Here is a 19,326-nt window from a genome sequence, read left to right as displayed (position 1 = left end):
AAGGAGTGTGTACTTTATTGGAATTTTCTGACTAAAGTACAATATTATAACTTAGAATTTCTCAAAAAGTAAATACTCTAATAAATAACTAGACATGGCAAAAGTTTGTATAGTTTGATTTTCTTATCCTGTCAATTACACAAAGATTAATAATGAGCCGCGTCATGACAAAACCAACATAGTGTGTTTGGGACCAGCATGGATCCAGGCCAGCCTTCTCATCCGCGCAGTCTGATCAGGATTCATGCTGTTTGCTACCAGTTTCTCTACTTGTTATAGGGTTTGTAAGCAAACAGCATGGATCCTGATCAGACTGCGCAGATGCGCAGGCTGGTCTGGATCCATGCTTGTCGCAAACACACTATGTTGGTTTTGTCATGGCACGGCTCATTTAGTTAATGCACATGATATAGTAATTATACCCCCAAAAACAAAGTTTGGGGGGGTATATAGGAGTCACCCAGTGGTCGGTCGGTCGGTCGGTCGGTTGGGCGGTCGGTCGGTCGGTCCAGACGTCCGTTGCATTTTCCTTGTCCAGAGCATAACTTGAAAACTAATGGTTGGAATTCAATATAACTACATACAATGGTCAAGCACATTGAGAGGAAGTGCAGTGCACAAGAACCATAACTCTATCTTAACTAATTACAGAGTTATTGCCCTTTGTTACTTTTCCTTGTCCGGGGCATAACTTGAAAACTACTGGTTGGAATTCAAAACAACTTCATACAATTGTCAAACACAATAAGGGGAAGTGCAGTGCACAAGAACCATAACTCTATCTAAAGTAATTACAGAGTTATTGCCCTTTGTTGCTTTTCCATTGCTTTTTTTTTGTCCGGAGCATAACTTGAAGACTAATGGTTGGAATTCAATATAACTACATACAATGGTCAAGCACATTGAGAGGAAGTGCAGTGCATAAGAAACATAACTCTATCTTAACTAATTACAGAGTTATTGCCCTTTGTTACTTTTCCTTGTCCGTGGCATAACTTGAAAACTACTGGTTGGAATTCAAAACAACTTCATACAATTGTCAAACACAATAAGGGGAAGTGCAGTGCACAAGAACCATAACTCTATCTAAAGTAATTACAGAGTTATTGCCCTTTGTTGCTTTTCCATTGCCTTCTTTTTTTTGTCCAGGCCATTACTTGAAGACTAATGGTTGGAATTCAATATAACTACATACAATTGTCAAGCACATTGAGAGGAAGTGCAGTGCATAAGAACCATAACTCTATCTAAAGTAATTACAGAGTTATTGCCCTTTATTACTTTTCCATTGCTTTCTTTTGTCCGGACCATAACTTGAAGACTACTTGTTGGAATTCATTATAACTTCATACAATGGTCTAGCACATTGAGAGGAAGTGCAGTGCACAAGAACCATAACTCCATTTTGACTTATTACAGAGTTACTGCCCTTTGTTTCTTTTCCTTGTCCAGAGCATGACTTTAAAACTACTGGTTGGAATTCAAAACAACTTCATACAATGGTCAAGCACAATAAGGGGAAGTGCAGTGCACAAGAACCATAACTCCATCTTGACTAATTACAGAGTTATTGCCCTTTGTTACTTTTCCATTGCTTTTCTTTTTGTCCGGACCATAACTTGAAGACTTATTGTTGGAATTTATTATAATTAACTTATACAATGGTCAAGCACATTGAGAGGAAGTGCAGTGCATAAGAATCATAACTCCATCTTGACTAATTACAGAGTTACTGCCCTTTGTTACTTTTCCTTGTCCAGAGCATGACTTGAAAACTACTGGTTGGAATTCAAAACAACTTCATACAATGGTCAAGCACAATAAGGGGGAAGTGCAGTGCACAAGAACCATAACTCCAGCTTGACTAATTACAGAGTTATTGCCCTTTGTCACTTTTCCTTGTCCAGAGCATAACTTGAAAACTACTGTTTGGAATTCAGTACAACTTCATACAGTTGTCAAGGACATTAAAATGAAGTGCAGTGCACAAGAGCCATAACTCCATTTTGACAAAATACAGAGTTACTGCCCTTTGATACTTTTCCTTGTCCGGAGCATAACTTAAAACGTACTGGTTGGAATTCAAAACAACTTCATACAATGGTCAAGCACAATAAGGGGAAGTGCTGTTCACAAGAACTATAACTCTATCTTCAGTATTTATAGAGTTATTGCCCTTTGTTCTTTTTCTTTGTCTTTCTTGACTTATTACAGAGTAATTCAATTAAACTTCATCAATGGTCAATCACATTGAAAGGAAATGCAACATACATGAACCACAATTATCTTTAATTGCCCACAACCACAACTCTATGTTTCAATTCTTTTACAAGGTATTCTGTTACTAGTAACATCCTCATTTCCGAAGCAGACTTGTGGGGGTATTAATCACATTTAGTGATAGTTCTAGTTATATTAGCTTTGATAGGTTTAAGATAATGCCAGTAAGATGTACTTTAAATTTGTGTGTATATAATAATTATAATATACTGACCAACATGAAAACTTCCATCTCAATATCCACAATATTGATAATGAATACATGTAGTTTCAAATATTGATAAAAGATAGTTCCAAAAATGGAAGATTAAGTAAAACTTTTAATCAATTTTGTTTGAATTAAAATGGCATGTTGTTTTATTAAAGATTCAATGCACATGCTATATTTATCAAAATTTTAGTTCCATCTTTTTTTCTGGAACAGTGGTATTAAAAAGAGAGTTTATGGTAGTTGTATTATTGTACTTTACTGAACCACTGTATAACAACATATCTTGTGATCTATGAATGAATGACCATGATTATTGGGAAACAATTATATATATCTATTATTAGCCATTCATAGATGACCTGTACAGAAGGGGTTAGACATTATTGACTATGGTTATATGATATTGTAGTTTTGAAATAATTGTTCAGAGATTTTGTTTGGACATCAGGTCTGTCAATCCCTCGAGAAAATGTGCTAATTATAAAAATGATATTTTTCTTAATGAACAGTACTGTACTGGTAGTCAGTACAAAACAAAAACAGACTTTTTTTGCTGAAATCATTTAGTATTACGAGGGTTGTTCAAAAAGTAATAGGACTGCAGCTCTACTGTTCACATTTTTAGCTCACCTGTCACAAAGTGACAGGGTGAGCTTTTGTGATCGCTTTTCGTCCGGCGTCCGTCCGTCGTCCGTCCGTCCGTCCGTCCGTCCGTAAACTTTTACTTTAAATGACATCTCCTCATAAACCACTAAGCCAATTTCATCCAAACTTCACAGGAATGTTCCTTTGGTGGTCACCTTTAAAAATTGTTCAAAGAATTTAATTCCATGCAGAACTCTGGTTGCCATGGCAACCGAAAGAAAAAACTTTAAATATCTTCTTTTAAAAAACCGTAAGAGCTAGAGCTTAGATATTTGGCATGAAACATCTTCTAGTGAGTGTCTACCAAGTTTGTTCAAATAAAAGCCCAGGGGTCAAAATTGGCCCCGCCCCGGGGGGTCATTGATTTTCCCTATATACATATAGTAAAAACTTAAAAAATCTTCTTTTAAAGAACCAAAAGAGCTACAGCTAAGATATTTAGCATGAAACATGTTCTAATGGGTGTCTACCAAGTTTGTTCAAATAAAAGCCTTGGGGTCAAAATTTGCCCCGCCCCGGGGGGTTATTGATTTTCCCTATATACATATAGTAAAAACTTAAAAAATCTTCTTTTAAAGAACCAAAAGAGTTAAAGCTAAGATATTTAGCATGAAACATGTTCTAATAAATGTCTACCAAGTTTGTTCAAATAAAAGCCCTGGGGTCAAAATTGGCCCCGCCCCGGGGGATCATTGATTTTCCCTATATGCATATAGTAAAAACTTAAAAAATCTTCTTTTAAAGAACTCAAGAGCTATGGCTAAGATATTTAGCATCAAACATGTTCTAATAGGTGTCTACCAAGTTTGTTCAAATAAAAGCCCTGGGGTCAAAATTGGCACCGCCCCGGGGGTCATTGATTTTCCTTATATGTGTATAGCAAAAACTTAAAAAATCTTCTTTGAAAAAACCCAAATAGCTAGAGTTAAGATATTAAGCATGAAACATCTTTTAGTGAGTGTTTACAAAGTTTGTTCAAATAAAAGACCTGGGGTCAAAATTGGCCCCGCCCCGGGGGTCATTGATTTTCTTTATATGTGTATAGCAAAAACTTAAAAATCTTCTTTGAAAAAACCCAAATAGCTAGAGTTTAGATATTAAGCATGAAACATCTTCTAGTAAGTGTCTACAAAGTTTGTTCAAATAAAAGCCCTGGGGTCAAAACTGGTCCGGCCCCAGGGGTGTCATTGTTTTTAACTATATGTGTGTAGTAAAAACTTTAAAAAAATCTTCTTTCAAAAAGCCCAATGAGCTAGAGCTTAGATGTTTAGCATTAAACATCTTCTTATGGGTGTCTACCGAGTTTGTGCAAATAAAAGCCCTTGGGTTAAATTGGCCCTGCAACGTTGGGGGGTGGGGGTTGGGGGCCTATATACAGGTGAGCGACCTCAGGGCCATCATGGCCCTCTTGTCAAATTTACGTACACAATTTTACATGAGACAAATATCGGAACATGTTCTCTATATAAAGTGAAGAAATCAAAACAAAATGTAAACAAATGAATTTTCTGTGAAATTTTCAAATGACAAGGGGTACGAAACGCGGCGCACGCTAACAGTACAATAATTGACGTTCATGACGTCGTAGAATAAATCGAAATTGTAATAAGCGTCATTCTTTCTGAAAGTAGTCTCCCTAGTCTCTAGGTGTATGAGTCATGTAACTTTTACTTTGCCTCATTTGTGGAGATGAAGCAAGAAAAAAAGCGATCACATTCTCGTTCCACTGTTTCAAAAAAAAATAAATAAAGTAAATTCCCGATAGCCGGCCATTCTCCGGGTTTTCTGGTGTTTTCAAGTAACCGTGGAACTCAATAGAACTGAAAATGTTAAAGCAAAAGCAATTTATTTTATTAATTTACTCATGTCATTGTATGTTTTAAAACAATATGATTATATACAGAACAATAAAGATATTTCTCAATAGAAAAGTATCATTTTCTACTTAGCACAGTCTATCGTTTATTAAAACAAGTTTTCGGGAAACACTACTAATTATTACCGTTAACTATTACATTAATTTATTGATTACACGTATATCTAGTTAAATACAATAAAATAGTGTTTATAACAAATGTCTTATTTATAATCCTTTGGTTAAAACTGAATAAGTAGACCCGAAGCAGATACAAACAACGATAAACAGTTCGCGTACCGTTTACCGTGGATTCTTTTGTAGCGCTTTTGCAATTGACGTCACTAACGTCCCGTCAATTTTCAACTTTCATCCTCGCCCTTTCTCGTTAGTGATCTTGTATTTGCAGTTTTTGAATTACTTGTGCCAGCTGAAAACAAGTGTCCTGATGGCAGGATAATTGTCCTTTGTTTATTTAATCATCTGAATGATTATAGTCAATCTCTTGGCAAAATTTAACGATGGCACACATTTTCTGTTTGTTAACAAATGTCATATTTCTACATCTATCGCTATGACCGCTGCTGTTCAAAACATAATAAATAGGCCATTTTATGTCCGAATGACGTCAAATTTGGACATAATGTCACATTATTATATTTCAACGTATTGATGGAATACAGGGGAAAACAAACAGTTATTTATTTATAAATTAGAAGTAGAACTTGGCTCCAATAACTATAATTATGTGCTGCGCCGGGTGCGTGTTACCATGGTTATTCAATAGCAAAGGAAAAGCGCGTTTAGCACAATAGATTAAAAAAAACTTATAATTGATTTGTAGAAAACATTTTACGATTGCTGTACATATGAAAATATTCTAAATTGAATGCAACTTGAATACGCAAGACTCCCAGTCCTATTACTTTTTGAACAACCCTTGTATAAAAGGTCATAGGAAAACAGTTACAAATTGCAAATCCTGGTTTTTTTGTAATGACTTCATTGTGTACATCATGAAAGTAAAACAAGTTTCCTGGAATGAAATAGTCACTCTGGTAAAAAAAGAAAACACTATATAAAACCCTGTTATTGACATTATCATTTAGTTAATAGTTTTAGTCTTTTACAAGTCAAAGTGACACACAAAAATGTTGAGGAAGTTAAACAGTATAAGGTACTGAAATATCTTAAATACAAAATTTATAAATATTGAAGAACAAAAACATAATAAAAAAACATGATGTAAAATGTAACATGTTCACATTTTTTTAAAAGCAAAATTGAATTATTTTTAACTTATGAAAAAAAAATTACACAATGCATGCCAGTATTAATGCAGGTATTAAAACAAAATGTCATGAAGGGAAAACAATTTCATATAAAGCCACATGTCATTTCCATACAACTTAGTATATAAGAAAAAAGCATTCTTCAAATTTTGCACAACTTTATAAAAAGTCACTGTAGACACAAGCCAATATAGACTGTAGGTAATCTATTTATCTTTGTAATATGAAGTTGTGAACGTAAATGAAAAATTAATAAATGAAAGTGATTGCTGTTTTTGTAAAACAGATGAATATGAAAATATATAAAATTAGTTTGAATATTTTTTGGAGATGAATGATTATTAGGAAAGTGAAATTTTAACTTGTGATTGAATGAGTGTAACGAAAAGAAGTGTTTTCTAATTCTATGTAACAAAATATTTGTAATCTGTTATGTTTATGTGATACTAGATATAAGTACTTTAGTTTATTCTAAAAAAAATTGGTTGAAATGATTTGGTATTATAGCTATTAAACTTTTAAACTTACATGAAACCGGGGCAAGCAAGTTTTCAATGCATGTTTTTTTAGTAAAAACATATCAATCTTATGGTAGTTTCATTTTTTTGTAGTAAAAATGTTCCTGATATTTAAATGATGAAAGATTCGCTGTTATTTTATATAAAATTATTTATTATTTTCAGATCAGCTATGAAGGCTCTACGCTGCCCATTTCTTACGCGTGTATCTGTGAATCAGATTACCCAGAATGCTCGTAGTCTGCTCACGAACCATGTTGGAAGTTGTCCTATTATGACAAGAATGATGAGTTCTGTACAGCTAGAAAATGTCACCCAGTCTCAAGGTGAGTTTAATCATGTAGAATAAAACACACACACAGTGGAAAATTGTTCATTATAATTGTAAACATGTGTTGTAGTAATATTAATTTTTATAATAAGATTTATGTGTGGTATAAATGTCAAGTTAATATATTGATTTCCTGCCTTTAAAATCAAACTTCTCCAACTGTCGACAATCTCCTGGAATAGACCCTTATGTCTATAATTTATAAATTATTATACATGTCCTACAAATACAGAATAAGTCTACTGCATATAGCCCTGGTTGTGAACCTGGGTTCTTATCCCAGATATAGCCCAAAATGTCTTGTCCCATATACCCAGTCTGTCTGCTAAATAGCCTCCTGTCAACAACAAAACATTTTAGGGACTGTTCAAATAGAGCTTTTCTGTTTTATAGTTACTTTATTGTATAGAGATAAAGATATATTCTATAATTTTTATTGCCTTTACTATTATAGAGAATAAGCCTGAGAAAAGCAAGTGTCCATATCTGGCAAATGAGTTAAAGACAGTTGCCCCAGTGAGTCAAGAGGTTCAAGATGATGTTATACATGTCCAAGGTATGTTTTAATTTCATATCAGAAACTTTTGTTCATATTCATTAGAAAATTGTTAGTTTAACTTTATTATATTAATTTTGTAACATCTGCAAATATTAATTATAGCAGTAAGTAAAGTGATGTGCATTGTGTTATATATTGATTTGGTTTTATGTACAATACTTTAAGTTTGCAACTTTTATCCCACAAGACAAACCCAAAATACTTCTGATTCAATATATCTTGTATTAAAATGTAAATTTTTCATTGAAAACTCAAAAGAAAAGAACAATTTTAGTCGATAAAATGCTGGACTGTGCTATTAGTTATAGTTATAAGCACATTAAATACATCTGTTGCGGATTTTAATTGGAGACATTTCAAATGTATTACAACTTTAAGGCTGTGATATACCTCTGTTATATTTTAATGTCACTGAATGTAAGAGTTTTATCTGTCCTGGAACAATTTTGACCATAAAAATTTCATATTGCACATACAGTATTATCATTTTAGAGTATTTTCTGGTAATTGAGATATGTTATTTCAGTAGGTAAGACCAGAAGACCTGAGAGTGACATTGATGATAATACAGTAGACGGTAACCAGATTTCTCTGAAGACAAAGGAGAAATTGACAGAGTTCATAAAGGTCTCTCCAGTGCTAGAAAACTTGGCTAATGTTGAAGTTGAGATGACAGGCTTGACTCCAGAGAGAGAAGAAATCCCACTGAAGAAGAAGAGTCCCTCAGACAGAGGTGGAGGTCCTACTTGTGTGTATTTCTGCACACCTTACTGATATCACTAACATACCATTATTGTTCTAATTAATCATAATAATTGTTGTTATTTACATAAATTTAGTCACTCATTATCATTGTGGTCAGAATTTGTTTTCCTTACAATGCATTTCCTGTATAGCATGATATGTCCTGTTACAGGCCAGGATTGGCTTGAATAAACCTAAACATTGCTTATATAAAGCTAACCAATCAAATATAAATACAAGCACTTTGTAAAACTACTATATCCTTAAATGTCACCTGACATTTTTTTTCTAGGGGGGGGGGGGGAAGGTTTTTGTCAGTTTCTTATTATCGGTGAAATTTTCTCCATCTTCACAAAATTAATACCCCCATTGTCCCCTTTATATGATAAATATATGGGTTGATTTCTTTGACTTTGAACGAACTGCCCCCATCCCACCATTACTACATTTATTACTGCCTTGATAACTGCCTCTCATTACTATGGCTGCATATCCACCAGGGACATTGGATTCTTTCATGTGAGGAAACTATGCTGTCTGTTTATGGAATGTTGGTGGTTTTACTCAATACCTGCTTTAATGTGAAATAATTCAAGGGGGTGACCTTGGGTCTTTTCCAGTATAACTGTACAGTTTTAGGAAATACCCATGAGGGAAGGTCATTACACATAGCTATATTTGAGAAAGAAAGTTTAGATAATCAACTTAATGCTTAATTTACACTTTATCTTTGTATTTCCCCTGTATAGAAAAACAACTGTTAACATGCATAGTTATATAGAAGTTTTATTATAATGAAACAGAAACATATTATATTGATATACTTTATATCAGAGTTGATTTAACCACAATGTATTATATATATTACTTTCTGTCCATTTACAGCTCCAAATACAAACCTGTTTAACTACGAGAAGTTTTTTGATGGCCAGATAGAGAAGAAGAAGCGTGATCATTCATATCGTGTATTTAAGAAAGTGTTACGTAAAGGTCCAATGTTCCCACTAGCTGAGGAACACACCAACACAAAGAAGAAGATCAGTGTCTGGTGTAGTAATGATTATCTCGGAATGAGCTGGCATCCTAAAGTAACAGATGCTGTCAAGTAAATATACTTCCTTTCATTTAAATCTAATATAATGCTGTCAAGTAAATATAGTTCCTTTCAATTAATTCTAAATGCTGTCAAGTAAATGTACTTCCTTTCAACTAATTCAAAATGCTGTCGAGTAAATATACTTCCGTTCTGTTATCTCTGAATGCTGTCAAGTAAATATACTTCCTTTTGCTGTCAAGTAATTCACTTCCTTTCGTTTAACACTTTATTTGCTGTGGACAATAATGGCGGAGTATATAACAAGGGGTTGGTGACTTAATCATAATACTATTAACTTGTATGACAAATCAAAAATTGAAACATGATGAGATTAACACTTCTTTGGGTATCAAATAGTAAAATAAATTACTGTAAGTTTTTTGCTTTTATAATGATTAGTTAATACAATATCAGAAAATTTAATAATAATTAATGAATAAACAAATTCATGTGTGAGATATGGAAGATAATGATGTCATTAAATTTTGCTCTTTATATATTCTAATATCATATCATTATTTTAATGAAATGTTATACTATTGTTACAGGAATGCATTACTAGAGCATGGTGCAGGAGCTGGAGGGACACGGAATATATCCGGGAATTCTCCACTTCATGAGGATCTAGAGAAAGAATTAGCCTCCCTACATCAGAAAGATTCTGCTCTCATCTTTACTTCATGTTTTGTGGCGAATGATTCAACATTGTATACACTTGGAAAAGCTTTACCTGGTAAATGTTGTTCTGTCATCTCTCAAATTACATATGTTCATACAGCATTTCCCTTTTAGAAACAAATGATAAATAAAGATCTGAAGAAAGAGAAACATGATATATTTTACATCAACATGTTGTAAAGGTATTTAATAGATGTTAAACGTTCCTTTGAAGTTAATATGTAATTTAAGACAAGCAAAAAGACACCTTATTTGTAAATTTGTTCATGCTAAGTTTAATTATGCAATCAAAGGGCAGTTATTCTGTTGTCTACTCTAAACTTTTGAATTATTAGATTAATCTACCTTTAAGTACATATAGATTAGAATGGATGTTAGTAATTACCAAAAATGTAAAATACTGTTTATTATTACACCATTTTTTTGTTCATATATAAATTCATCTTTTTGTTGTTTGTCCATCTCTCCATCAACCATTATTTCTATACATTTTTAGAAATTCCAAGAAAAAAGATTCTTTGTGATTTTATCCCCTTTATTTTTTCACTATTGACACTTCCATGTATTTAATGTGAACATTTTTACAGCATATTTCTATTGAAGGTTCTGTTAGTCTTAATTGATAACAAATTGCCTGAACATTATTTATATGTATGTCATTAAGTTCACAAAGTTTTGATATTTAATTATAAGTGTTTGATATTTCAGGTGTGCACATATTCTCTGATGCTGGGAACCATGCCTCTATGATACACGGTATACGCACCAGTGGGGCACCAAAACATATATTTCAACACAATGATCCAGATCACCTTGAACATCTGTTGAAACAGGTTGACCCGGCTATACCCAAAATTGTTGCATTTGAAACTGTGCATTCCATGGATGGTATGTTACATATGTTATTATGAATTTAGATAACAACAGACAATTACACTTAATTACATAGTTTCACTGCATCATTCATATTTTAATGATAAAAATACTGAATGTAATAAAAGTATTTTTGTGAAATTTTGGAGAAATGATGGCCAATGTTTTCATAAACTTTAACTGCAGAATCTTTTGAATAAAATTGAAGATTGTATGTTCCAAAGTTCATGAAAACATTTGATCTCATCTTAAAATCTTAATATTCATATAAAAATCATCAAAATATCACTGGAGTTGTGCTATTTTAAAGTTGTTCATTGAATATTCATGTGCATTGTTAGTGGAAATGTTATTAATATCAAACTTCTACTATTTATAAAGCACAATGTCAACCATTTAACCCAAGAGTGCATGAATGAAACATTTTAATTTGAAAGAAAAATACTCAAGTGTAGAAAGGGTTAAGCAAATATGATAAGCATGTTCGTTAGTAATCAGAAAATTTGTTTCGAATACATTTATCTATATGTACATCTGAAAGTTTGTTAATTTATTTCTGACATCAGGTGCTGTGTGTCCACTGAAGGAGCTATGTGAAGTGTCACACAAATACGGTGCTCTTACATTTGTTGATGAGGTGCATGCTGTAGGTTTATATGGTAGGAATGGTGCTGGGGTTGGAGAACGTGACGGTTGTATGGACCAGATTGATATCATCACAGGAACTCTAGGTTTAAATATTTCCTTCTTGTTTTTGTGCTGAAATAATTACTTGCTTGGGTAAAGATAATAATTTAACAGCTTTGTTGTTGTAGGTTTAACAAGTTTATTTATGCCCCCACATAGTGGGAGCATATAGCGTTGCACTTGTCCGACCGTCCGTATGTCTGTCCGTACGTCCCAAAATCTTGTGAACGCAACTCCTCTTAAACCGGATGGCAGATTTTACTTATACTTCCAGGGATGAACAACCTTAATGTGTAGATGGTAGTAAAGGAAGGAATTTTCGCTGCGACAATATTTAACAGAATTATGGCCCTTTGTTGATTTTTTCACTATATACTATGTAGAAATTTTGTGAACGCAACTCTTCTTAAACCGGATGGCAGATTTTGCTTAAACTTCCAGGGATGAACAACCTTAATGTGTAGATGGTAGTAAAGGAAGGAATATTTCGCTGCGACCAAATTTAACAGAATTATGGCCCTTTGTTGATTTTTTCACTATATACTATGTAGAAATTTTGTGAACGCAACTCCTCTTAAACCGGATGGCAGATTTTGCTTAAACTTCCAGGGATGAACAACCTTAATTTGTAGATGGTAGTAAAGGAAGGAATTTTCGCTGCGACCAAATTTAACAGAATTATGGCCCTTTATTTATTAAAAAGTTAAGAAGTATAATGGACTTATGTAATTTAAAAGAGCCCTTTTATAGTCCCTGCATAAAGTAGTAATTGATAAAATTGTGTTGTGTATATGAATGCATGGCTGTCTGATTATTTGTCCATTGTTTATATTGTACATTTTTCTGATTTTTCAAATCAAGATGTTTATAACCATTAATACTGTGAATTCACTAAATTTGTGGGCATGAAATTTTGTTGTTTTGTTACAAAGAACATTTTCATTGGTTCTTAATTTTGTGGACTGTTTATTTTTTTCAAAAGGTAAAGGTAAATAATGTGATGCAAAATAATCTTACAGCTGACGAGACGTTATTTCCTTGGTCCTTAAATTCGTGGATTGGCCTTTCCACAAAAAAAAACAAACACAAAAACCCACAAAAATTATGCCGCACGAATAATAGTGATTCTGCAGTAATATATGATGTGATTTGTAATCATTGTAAAATGCCTTTGAATGTTCAGTCCCTTCTCCCAGTAAGTAAGTAGTATAACTTTTGAAATACTATAATGTTAACATTGTATTTTACAGGGAAGGCATTTGGTAATATAGGTGGTTACATAGCTGGATCAGCCAGCACTGTAGACATGATCAGAAGCTATGCTGCTGGATTTATATTTACAACATCTTTACCACCTACAACTTTAGCTGGTTCCCTGGCTTCTATTAAGGTATGAATATCAAGTTTCCATTGTAATACAAGCTGGTTCCCATGCTAAATTATGTCTGCTGACATAAACTACATTTTGTGATTATCAAGATTTTTTTTTCTGAGAAAAAAAAAAATCAAATTCTAGAAAGAAAATAAAAATTGAGGATCATTCATACCCTTAGCATAAATAAAATATTAACATTGGTGAAGTTGTATTCCAAACTTCATTTCTCACAATATAACTGCTCTTTGATCATCTATTTTCATGTAAATAAAGCACCCAAATTTTTTTCTTTTCTAAATTAAATTTCTTTTAGCCGTGTTCGTTGATTACATGATTAAATATTTTTTGCTGATTGTGTGTAAATTGTGTTCTACAAATTGAATTGTTATGATGTATTGCCATATTTGTAATGATGAAAATGTTGTTTATCAAAGTTTATAACTTAGTTATCAGTTTTATTATACCAGATTTAATTCCTTAGTGAGTGTGATCAGATCATTAACACTAGTGGGATGTGTTATAATTAGATATTTTTAAGTTTAACCAAGTTTTAATAAAGATAAATGGGGTTTACAAGAGCTGAAAATTTGTAATTTAAATTTTTTTGTTTTGAAGCAATGTTGGCCGAATTATCACAAATTACATTAAAGAATTTAAAATTGGATGAAAATGAAATAACAGTTTTAATATACAAACATTTGCAGTTAGAACAAATATTCAATAATAAGTAAGAAAAAGAACTTGTGTTCAAATATTAGTTAAAATATTAGTATGTTTTATTACTTGTTGTAAGAAATAGGCGAATTGTATTAAAATATGGAACCTGTTTCAAAAGTTTACAGACCATAATATTTCAGTGTAAAGTTTTACTTACTGCAAACATTTTAAACATTAAAATGTTATCATATTATAATTATATAAGTATCTTTCATTACTTTTTGTCAAAATTTATCTGAAATTATGACATTATGCCCAGCAAAGGGTATAAATGAATGCACAAGTGAATGTCAAAATAAGTTTTCATTTTGCCATAATTCCCTTTAATATAAAAACTTATTTCACATTAACAATAATCAACACATGGATTCAAACGGAATTTTTGTAAATATCTATAAGAATTTACCTGCAATGTTCATTTTGTAAAAAGAGTGGGGGCAGTCTTTTATATTTCAGGCAGATTTAAATTTTATCCTGAACATTTTCCAATATAAACTGTTGGTCAAGCACCATTTAAACAGTCAATCTTTCGAAATATTTAGTCAGTTCAGCTCAACTTAAATATGAAAATATGAGCATAATGTCACTTTAAAGTACATTTGTGAAAATCAAGTGTCTGTTATTTCAGGTGTTAAGAAGTGATGAAGGGAGACAACTGCGGTTCCGTCATCAAGAATCTGTGAGATATTTGAGAGATAGGTTGGTACAGGAGGGGATACCAGCGTTACACTGCCCCAGTCATATCATTCCTATTCATGTAAGTCCCTATATTTTTTCTCTAAAAAGTCTAAACTAATGTAGAGGTGAGAAGTTCTACCAGGGTATTTGCCTGTGTCTGAATTTCTGAGTTCTCCTACCTTAGTAAAAGCTGGGAAGTTTACCTTTTGAAATTGGAATGAAATCCACCAGCTGTGAAACCACCTGCCTTTTTCTGCTAGTTAAGTGATATGTGTTATTTTATAATTTATGATTATCATACAGATAGTGACACTGTTATGAAAGTATTTGAAACTTTTGATATACAAATTTTGTGAATTTACTGTAGTTTTCATTATTTCAGTTCACAGTTATGAGGTATTTGAGTACAACACTTGAATCCATAAGAGAATTATACTATTCTCAATGAAGAAAAAAACATATTTGGAAAATGAATTAAAATTTTCAGAAACTTACCTGTATATTTATTTGAATGTGTTTGCAGGTTGGAGATGCTGCCTTGGCGACTAAATTGAGTAATGATTTAATACAGGAGCACAGTATCTATATACAAGCTATAAACTACCCTACTGTAGCACTGGGTGAGGAACGCCTCCGTATAGCACCAACACCACATCATACCATTGAAATGATGGACGACCTTGTAGAGAAACTTGTCCACGTCTGGAAGAAAAATAATCTGGAGCTTCACAAGAATGTATGCCCCAAGTCGTGTGAGTTCTGCCACAAGCCACTGGAGTTTGAGCGTTTCTTCAGCCGTGAACCGATCTGTGGTCGGTCAAACTGCACTTACTCCTCGCTACAGTCGACACTCGTTGCTGCTTGAAAACATCTTAGACATGTAACAAAAACTGGCACAATGTCATGACATGATACAATAAATATGACAAAATGATATATTTTTAATAGCAATTTATACATATATTTAAGTATTGATATAGCTTTGCTTAATTTCCATTATTATACATATTTTATATAAATTGAGGAAGTTGATAGGTTGCACAAAAATATTCATTAAATATAGGCTGTATTTAAACGGAAAGCTATTTTTCTTTTTCTCTTTTGATCTTTTAACACAAGATAATATGATGCATTATTTTATATATTTGAAAGAAACTTCAAGTTATGAAATTATTGTTTCTAAGTATAATGCAATGTTTTTATTAAGGCATGGTTTGACAATAGATGACTATTTTTTAAATATCGATAATGTGACATTTTTCATACTTACCATCTTCACTTAAATTATTGTGTTGACATTTTATAGGTTATTTTAAAATGTTATTATGAACAAAATACACATTTATTATTTAAAAGCAAAACATCCTATATAAGAATATATTAGAGAATGAACATAAAGATGTTACAATATTCATGTATGTTTGTCTTTTTATTCAACACTAAAAAATTCAGGATAACTCTGATAAATGTTGAAATTAGGTTTAAATTATTTCACTGCCTTTGCTTTCATTTATACAGGTGTTGGAAATCTTTTATTTTTTATTTATTTTTTTATATATATCACATTTATTGATTAATTTTTATCCAATTAATTATTATTACAGCAGCGCTGTAATAAAAAATGCACATGGTAGGAAACCATCCATTGTGATCAGGAGACAGACATTTTATTGGCTCTTTAAATCATTTACAGTACATTTATTTCAGTAATAGAAATCAACTTAAATTGGAAATAAAATGTAATATATCAGCTATCAACATTTAATGTAAGCTTGCACAGTCTCTATTTCATTGTGCACATCCCCGTTGCAGACTAGGTCAAATTTTAAATGCAGATGATTTTATTTGCAAATGCAATCAAGTAATGATTTGAGTGTTAATTTTCATTATTTTTCTCTGGGTTTTTATTTTGACTGCAAGGAAGATTTAGCATTTATATTTCCCACTTTGAGAATAAACGTAATTTTGAAGTGATATTTCTTAATTAAATTCCTTAAGAATTGGATTTGTGGGTTGATTTTAAATGGTTTTAATTTTAACAATAGAAATTGCCCTATATGTGCCTTTCAAATGAGCACTTCTGTTTGTTATAATGTGTTACTTGTTAAATAGAAATATTAAGTTTATTTGTTGATTATTTTTAAGAATATTTTATAATTATTGGGTAGAAATCTTCTTTTATTAAATATAGAATTGTATGAGACAGTATGAAAGGGTATGTTGCATACATCTTTGATTGTAAGTGTATTTGTGAAAACTATTTATTTTTTTCACTTTAAAAAATTCCTTTTGTACAAGTGAAGAGGTCAGTAATGGATAGCATCTGTTTTAGAATGAAACTATTTTGGACAATTGTTTCTAGTTGAATTCATCTTAATTATGTGATAATGTGAATGAAAGATGTTGCACTTTTCATTGTCTCTTTAAACAAAAAATAAAACTAAGACTGTGACTAACAACAATTTTTATTTGTATTTTTTACTTTTGAGTGGTCTCCCTTTTCAAGATTTTTCTCCTTCAAAGAGATTGAATATTAAGTGCATAAGAAATATATTTTTTACTAATGTCATAATTGCTTAAAAAACAACAATAAAAGCATCTTTAACAATGTAAAAAGTATATTTGACAAGTTATTTCAAATTACATTGCATTATATGTTTCCAAGAATTTCTCTCAGTTTTGTTCACCTTTTGTCAAAATATCCTGATAGTAGTTATGACTGTAAAAATTGAATTTTGTTCCTGCAATTGAAAGGAGTGGATGTGAGACAGGAAGTTTGTATGTGATATATTTAAAAGTATATTGTTTTACGGTGGTTTGCAATATGGGTTGAAAAGGCAATCTTTAGAAATAAGAAGTTATGTATGAAGCTATATAGTGAGTGGTGTATATAAGTTGATATGTCAGAATGAAAGTTTGAATTATGTTGGCAATAAAACTGTTGATAAGATCAGATATGTTGACCATTTAAATAAAGTATACATGAAAATAGAAAATATGAGTATAAGTTAATGTGAGTTGATTTTCGTAATTGATATGTTTTTACAGGGTGTGTTTCATGTGTATCATTATTATTTAAGCATTTTAAGCTTTTATTATATTGAAGTTAGTTGTTCTTATACTTCTGTACCAGATATTTTTTAATATTTTTTTATAGACTCTTTTGAGTTAGGAGGTTCATACAAGTACAAGGTCATGGAAAATTATTGACTCACTTTAGCAATAAAAGAAGATATATAACTGCACAAATTTGTAAAAATTGAAAAGATCTAAACTACAAGAAATATAAAAAAAATGAATATCTCAACAATCAAAACTGATACTAGTAACTGAGTGGTTTAGGTTTGAACTTTGGATAATGTAGTTTTATTGTATTAACATGTAGACATGCATGTCAGATTTTACCATGGTTGACTTGTTTTCTATGATTTCTGTATTATTTATTTAAAGTTCTATTTGATTTAGTCTTCTATTCACCTGTTCCTTTTTGTAAATTAGATATAGACTTGTCCTCTTCTTTTGCTTTATCTTCAGCTTAGAGGCATGCTTGTATGGAAATTATGGTTTAATTTTTATTTTTGCAATAAACAATATGTTATGTTTAATATTCATGTTTGAATATATGTGATAAGGCTGTCCATTCATGATTAACATGTAGGGTGAAAGAAGGGTATAATGGGTTGAGAGTATGAAATGTTAATGTTGTTATAAAGTAAAAACATAATACATCAGGAAACATCAAGTGAGAGAGTATGAGAAAGAAGGTGAAGGGGAGGGGGGAATTGATGCAGAGAAAATGAGATGGTAGGGGAATTGATGTGGGGAATGTGAGTTCAGAGCTAATAGGAGACAGTTGAAATAAGGTTGTGAGAAGTTGGGAGAAAACGATTTCTGTGCAGAGCTACAGACACGAAATCAAAAGATTTTATTATAAAAAATTGAAAATTTTCAATTTTAAATATAATATAAATTTAATTTAAATATTACCAAATAATAATTGATAAACATTGAGACTTCTCGTAATTTTGGTGGTAGTCATTTGTAACTGTGGTTTTATCTAAACACAAAATGTTTACACTATCACTCCTGTAGATGATTTCTTTAAAGTTTTTGGAAATTATTTGTCAACATCCTTGTTTTGTACGGTTACATCTATGTACAAAAATAAAATAAAATGTTAAACCTATTCAGTGTTGATTATGTTTGATAAGTTGTTAATAAATATTTCAGGTTTCTGGTAGAAATACTAGTTTGTGGGCCTGGAACATATTTCATCTTTACTTCACTGACTACTCATGTGCCTTATGACTTCATTTGTGTGTTAATCCCCTCTGGGATATGGTAAGAGCCTCTCAACTTGAACAACTCGAAATGTAATTCAGGCCCCGTGTTTCTTGATAAAAGGATGGTATGATCGTGATTTTATTCGTATAATTCAGGCCCCGTGTTTACTAAGAAAAGGATGAAATGATCGTGATTTTATTCGTATTTGCTAAAATGAAATGGTACATAACCATAATATAAGGTATTGCTGATTAGCAAAGAAACAATCATATTTTAGGATAAAATCCGACAAATATGGAAACAAAACAAAAAAATCTGGTCAAAATAGGATTCAATGTTAGGATCAAGATCAATATTTGGGTGAACTGTAAAGTGCTCATATCTTTTAAAATAACAATTTATTATGCCCCCACTTCGAAGAAGAGGGGGTATTTTGCTTTGCACTTGTCGGTCCGTTGGTCCGTAGACCAAATGGTTTCCGAGTGATAACTAAAGAACCCTTA

General features: G+C 31.8%; 1 protein-coding gene across 6 annotated transcripts in view; it reads left to right on the top strand.

The window, feature by feature from the left end:
* LOC132714978 (5-aminolevulinate synthase, erythroid-specific, mitochondrial-like) overlaps positions 1 to 18,725 on the top strand; it is a 34,119-nt gene extending 15,394 nt beyond the window's left edge. For 2 of the 6 annotated variants that reach the window (XM_060697933.1, XM_060697931.1), the window contains 10 exons: positions 6,967 to 7,127; positions 7,587 to 7,688; positions 8,218 to 8,439; positions 9,321 to 9,540; positions 10,080 to 10,264; positions 10,918 to 11,097; positions 11,649 to 11,813; positions 13,020 to 13,159; positions 14,490 to 14,618; positions 15,063 to 18,725. In XM_060697933.1, coding sequence (XP_060553916.1) covers positions 6,974 to 7,127; positions 7,587 to 7,688; positions 8,218 to 8,439; positions 9,321 to 9,540; positions 10,080 to 10,264; positions 10,918 to 11,097; positions 11,649 to 11,813; positions 13,020 to 13,159; positions 14,490 to 14,618; positions 15,063 to 15,404 — 1,839 coding nt within the window. In that variant the 5' untranslated portion in view covers positions 6,967 to 6,973 and the 3' untranslated portion in view covers positions 15,405 to 18,725. Of the gene's footprint in view, positions 1 to 6,042; positions 6,169 to 6,966; positions 7,128 to 7,586; positions 7,689 to 8,217; positions 8,440 to 9,320; positions 9,541 to 10,079; positions 10,265 to 10,917; positions 11,098 to 11,648; positions 11,814 to 13,019; positions 13,160 to 14,489; positions 14,619 to 15,062 lie in introns of those variants that run through there. The other 4 variants (XM_060697929.1, XM_060697932.1, XM_060697930.1 and 1 more) reach the window with 4 other exon arrangements.
* Positions 18,726 to 19,326: the final 601 nt, after the last annotated feature.

The sequence above is a fragment of the Ruditapes philippinarum genome, unplaced genomic scaffold (genome assembly GCF_026571515.1).
Source record: "Ruditapes philippinarum isolate M1 unplaced genomic scaffold, ASM2657151v2 ctg355_1_1_1_1, whole genome shotgun sequence".
NCBI lineage: Eukaryota > Metazoa > Mollusca > Bivalvia > Venerida > Veneridae > Ruditapes > Ruditapes philippinarum.
The sequence above is the reverse complement of the archived record's forward strand: the minus strand, read 5'-3'. Positions and strand labels throughout refer to the sequence as shown.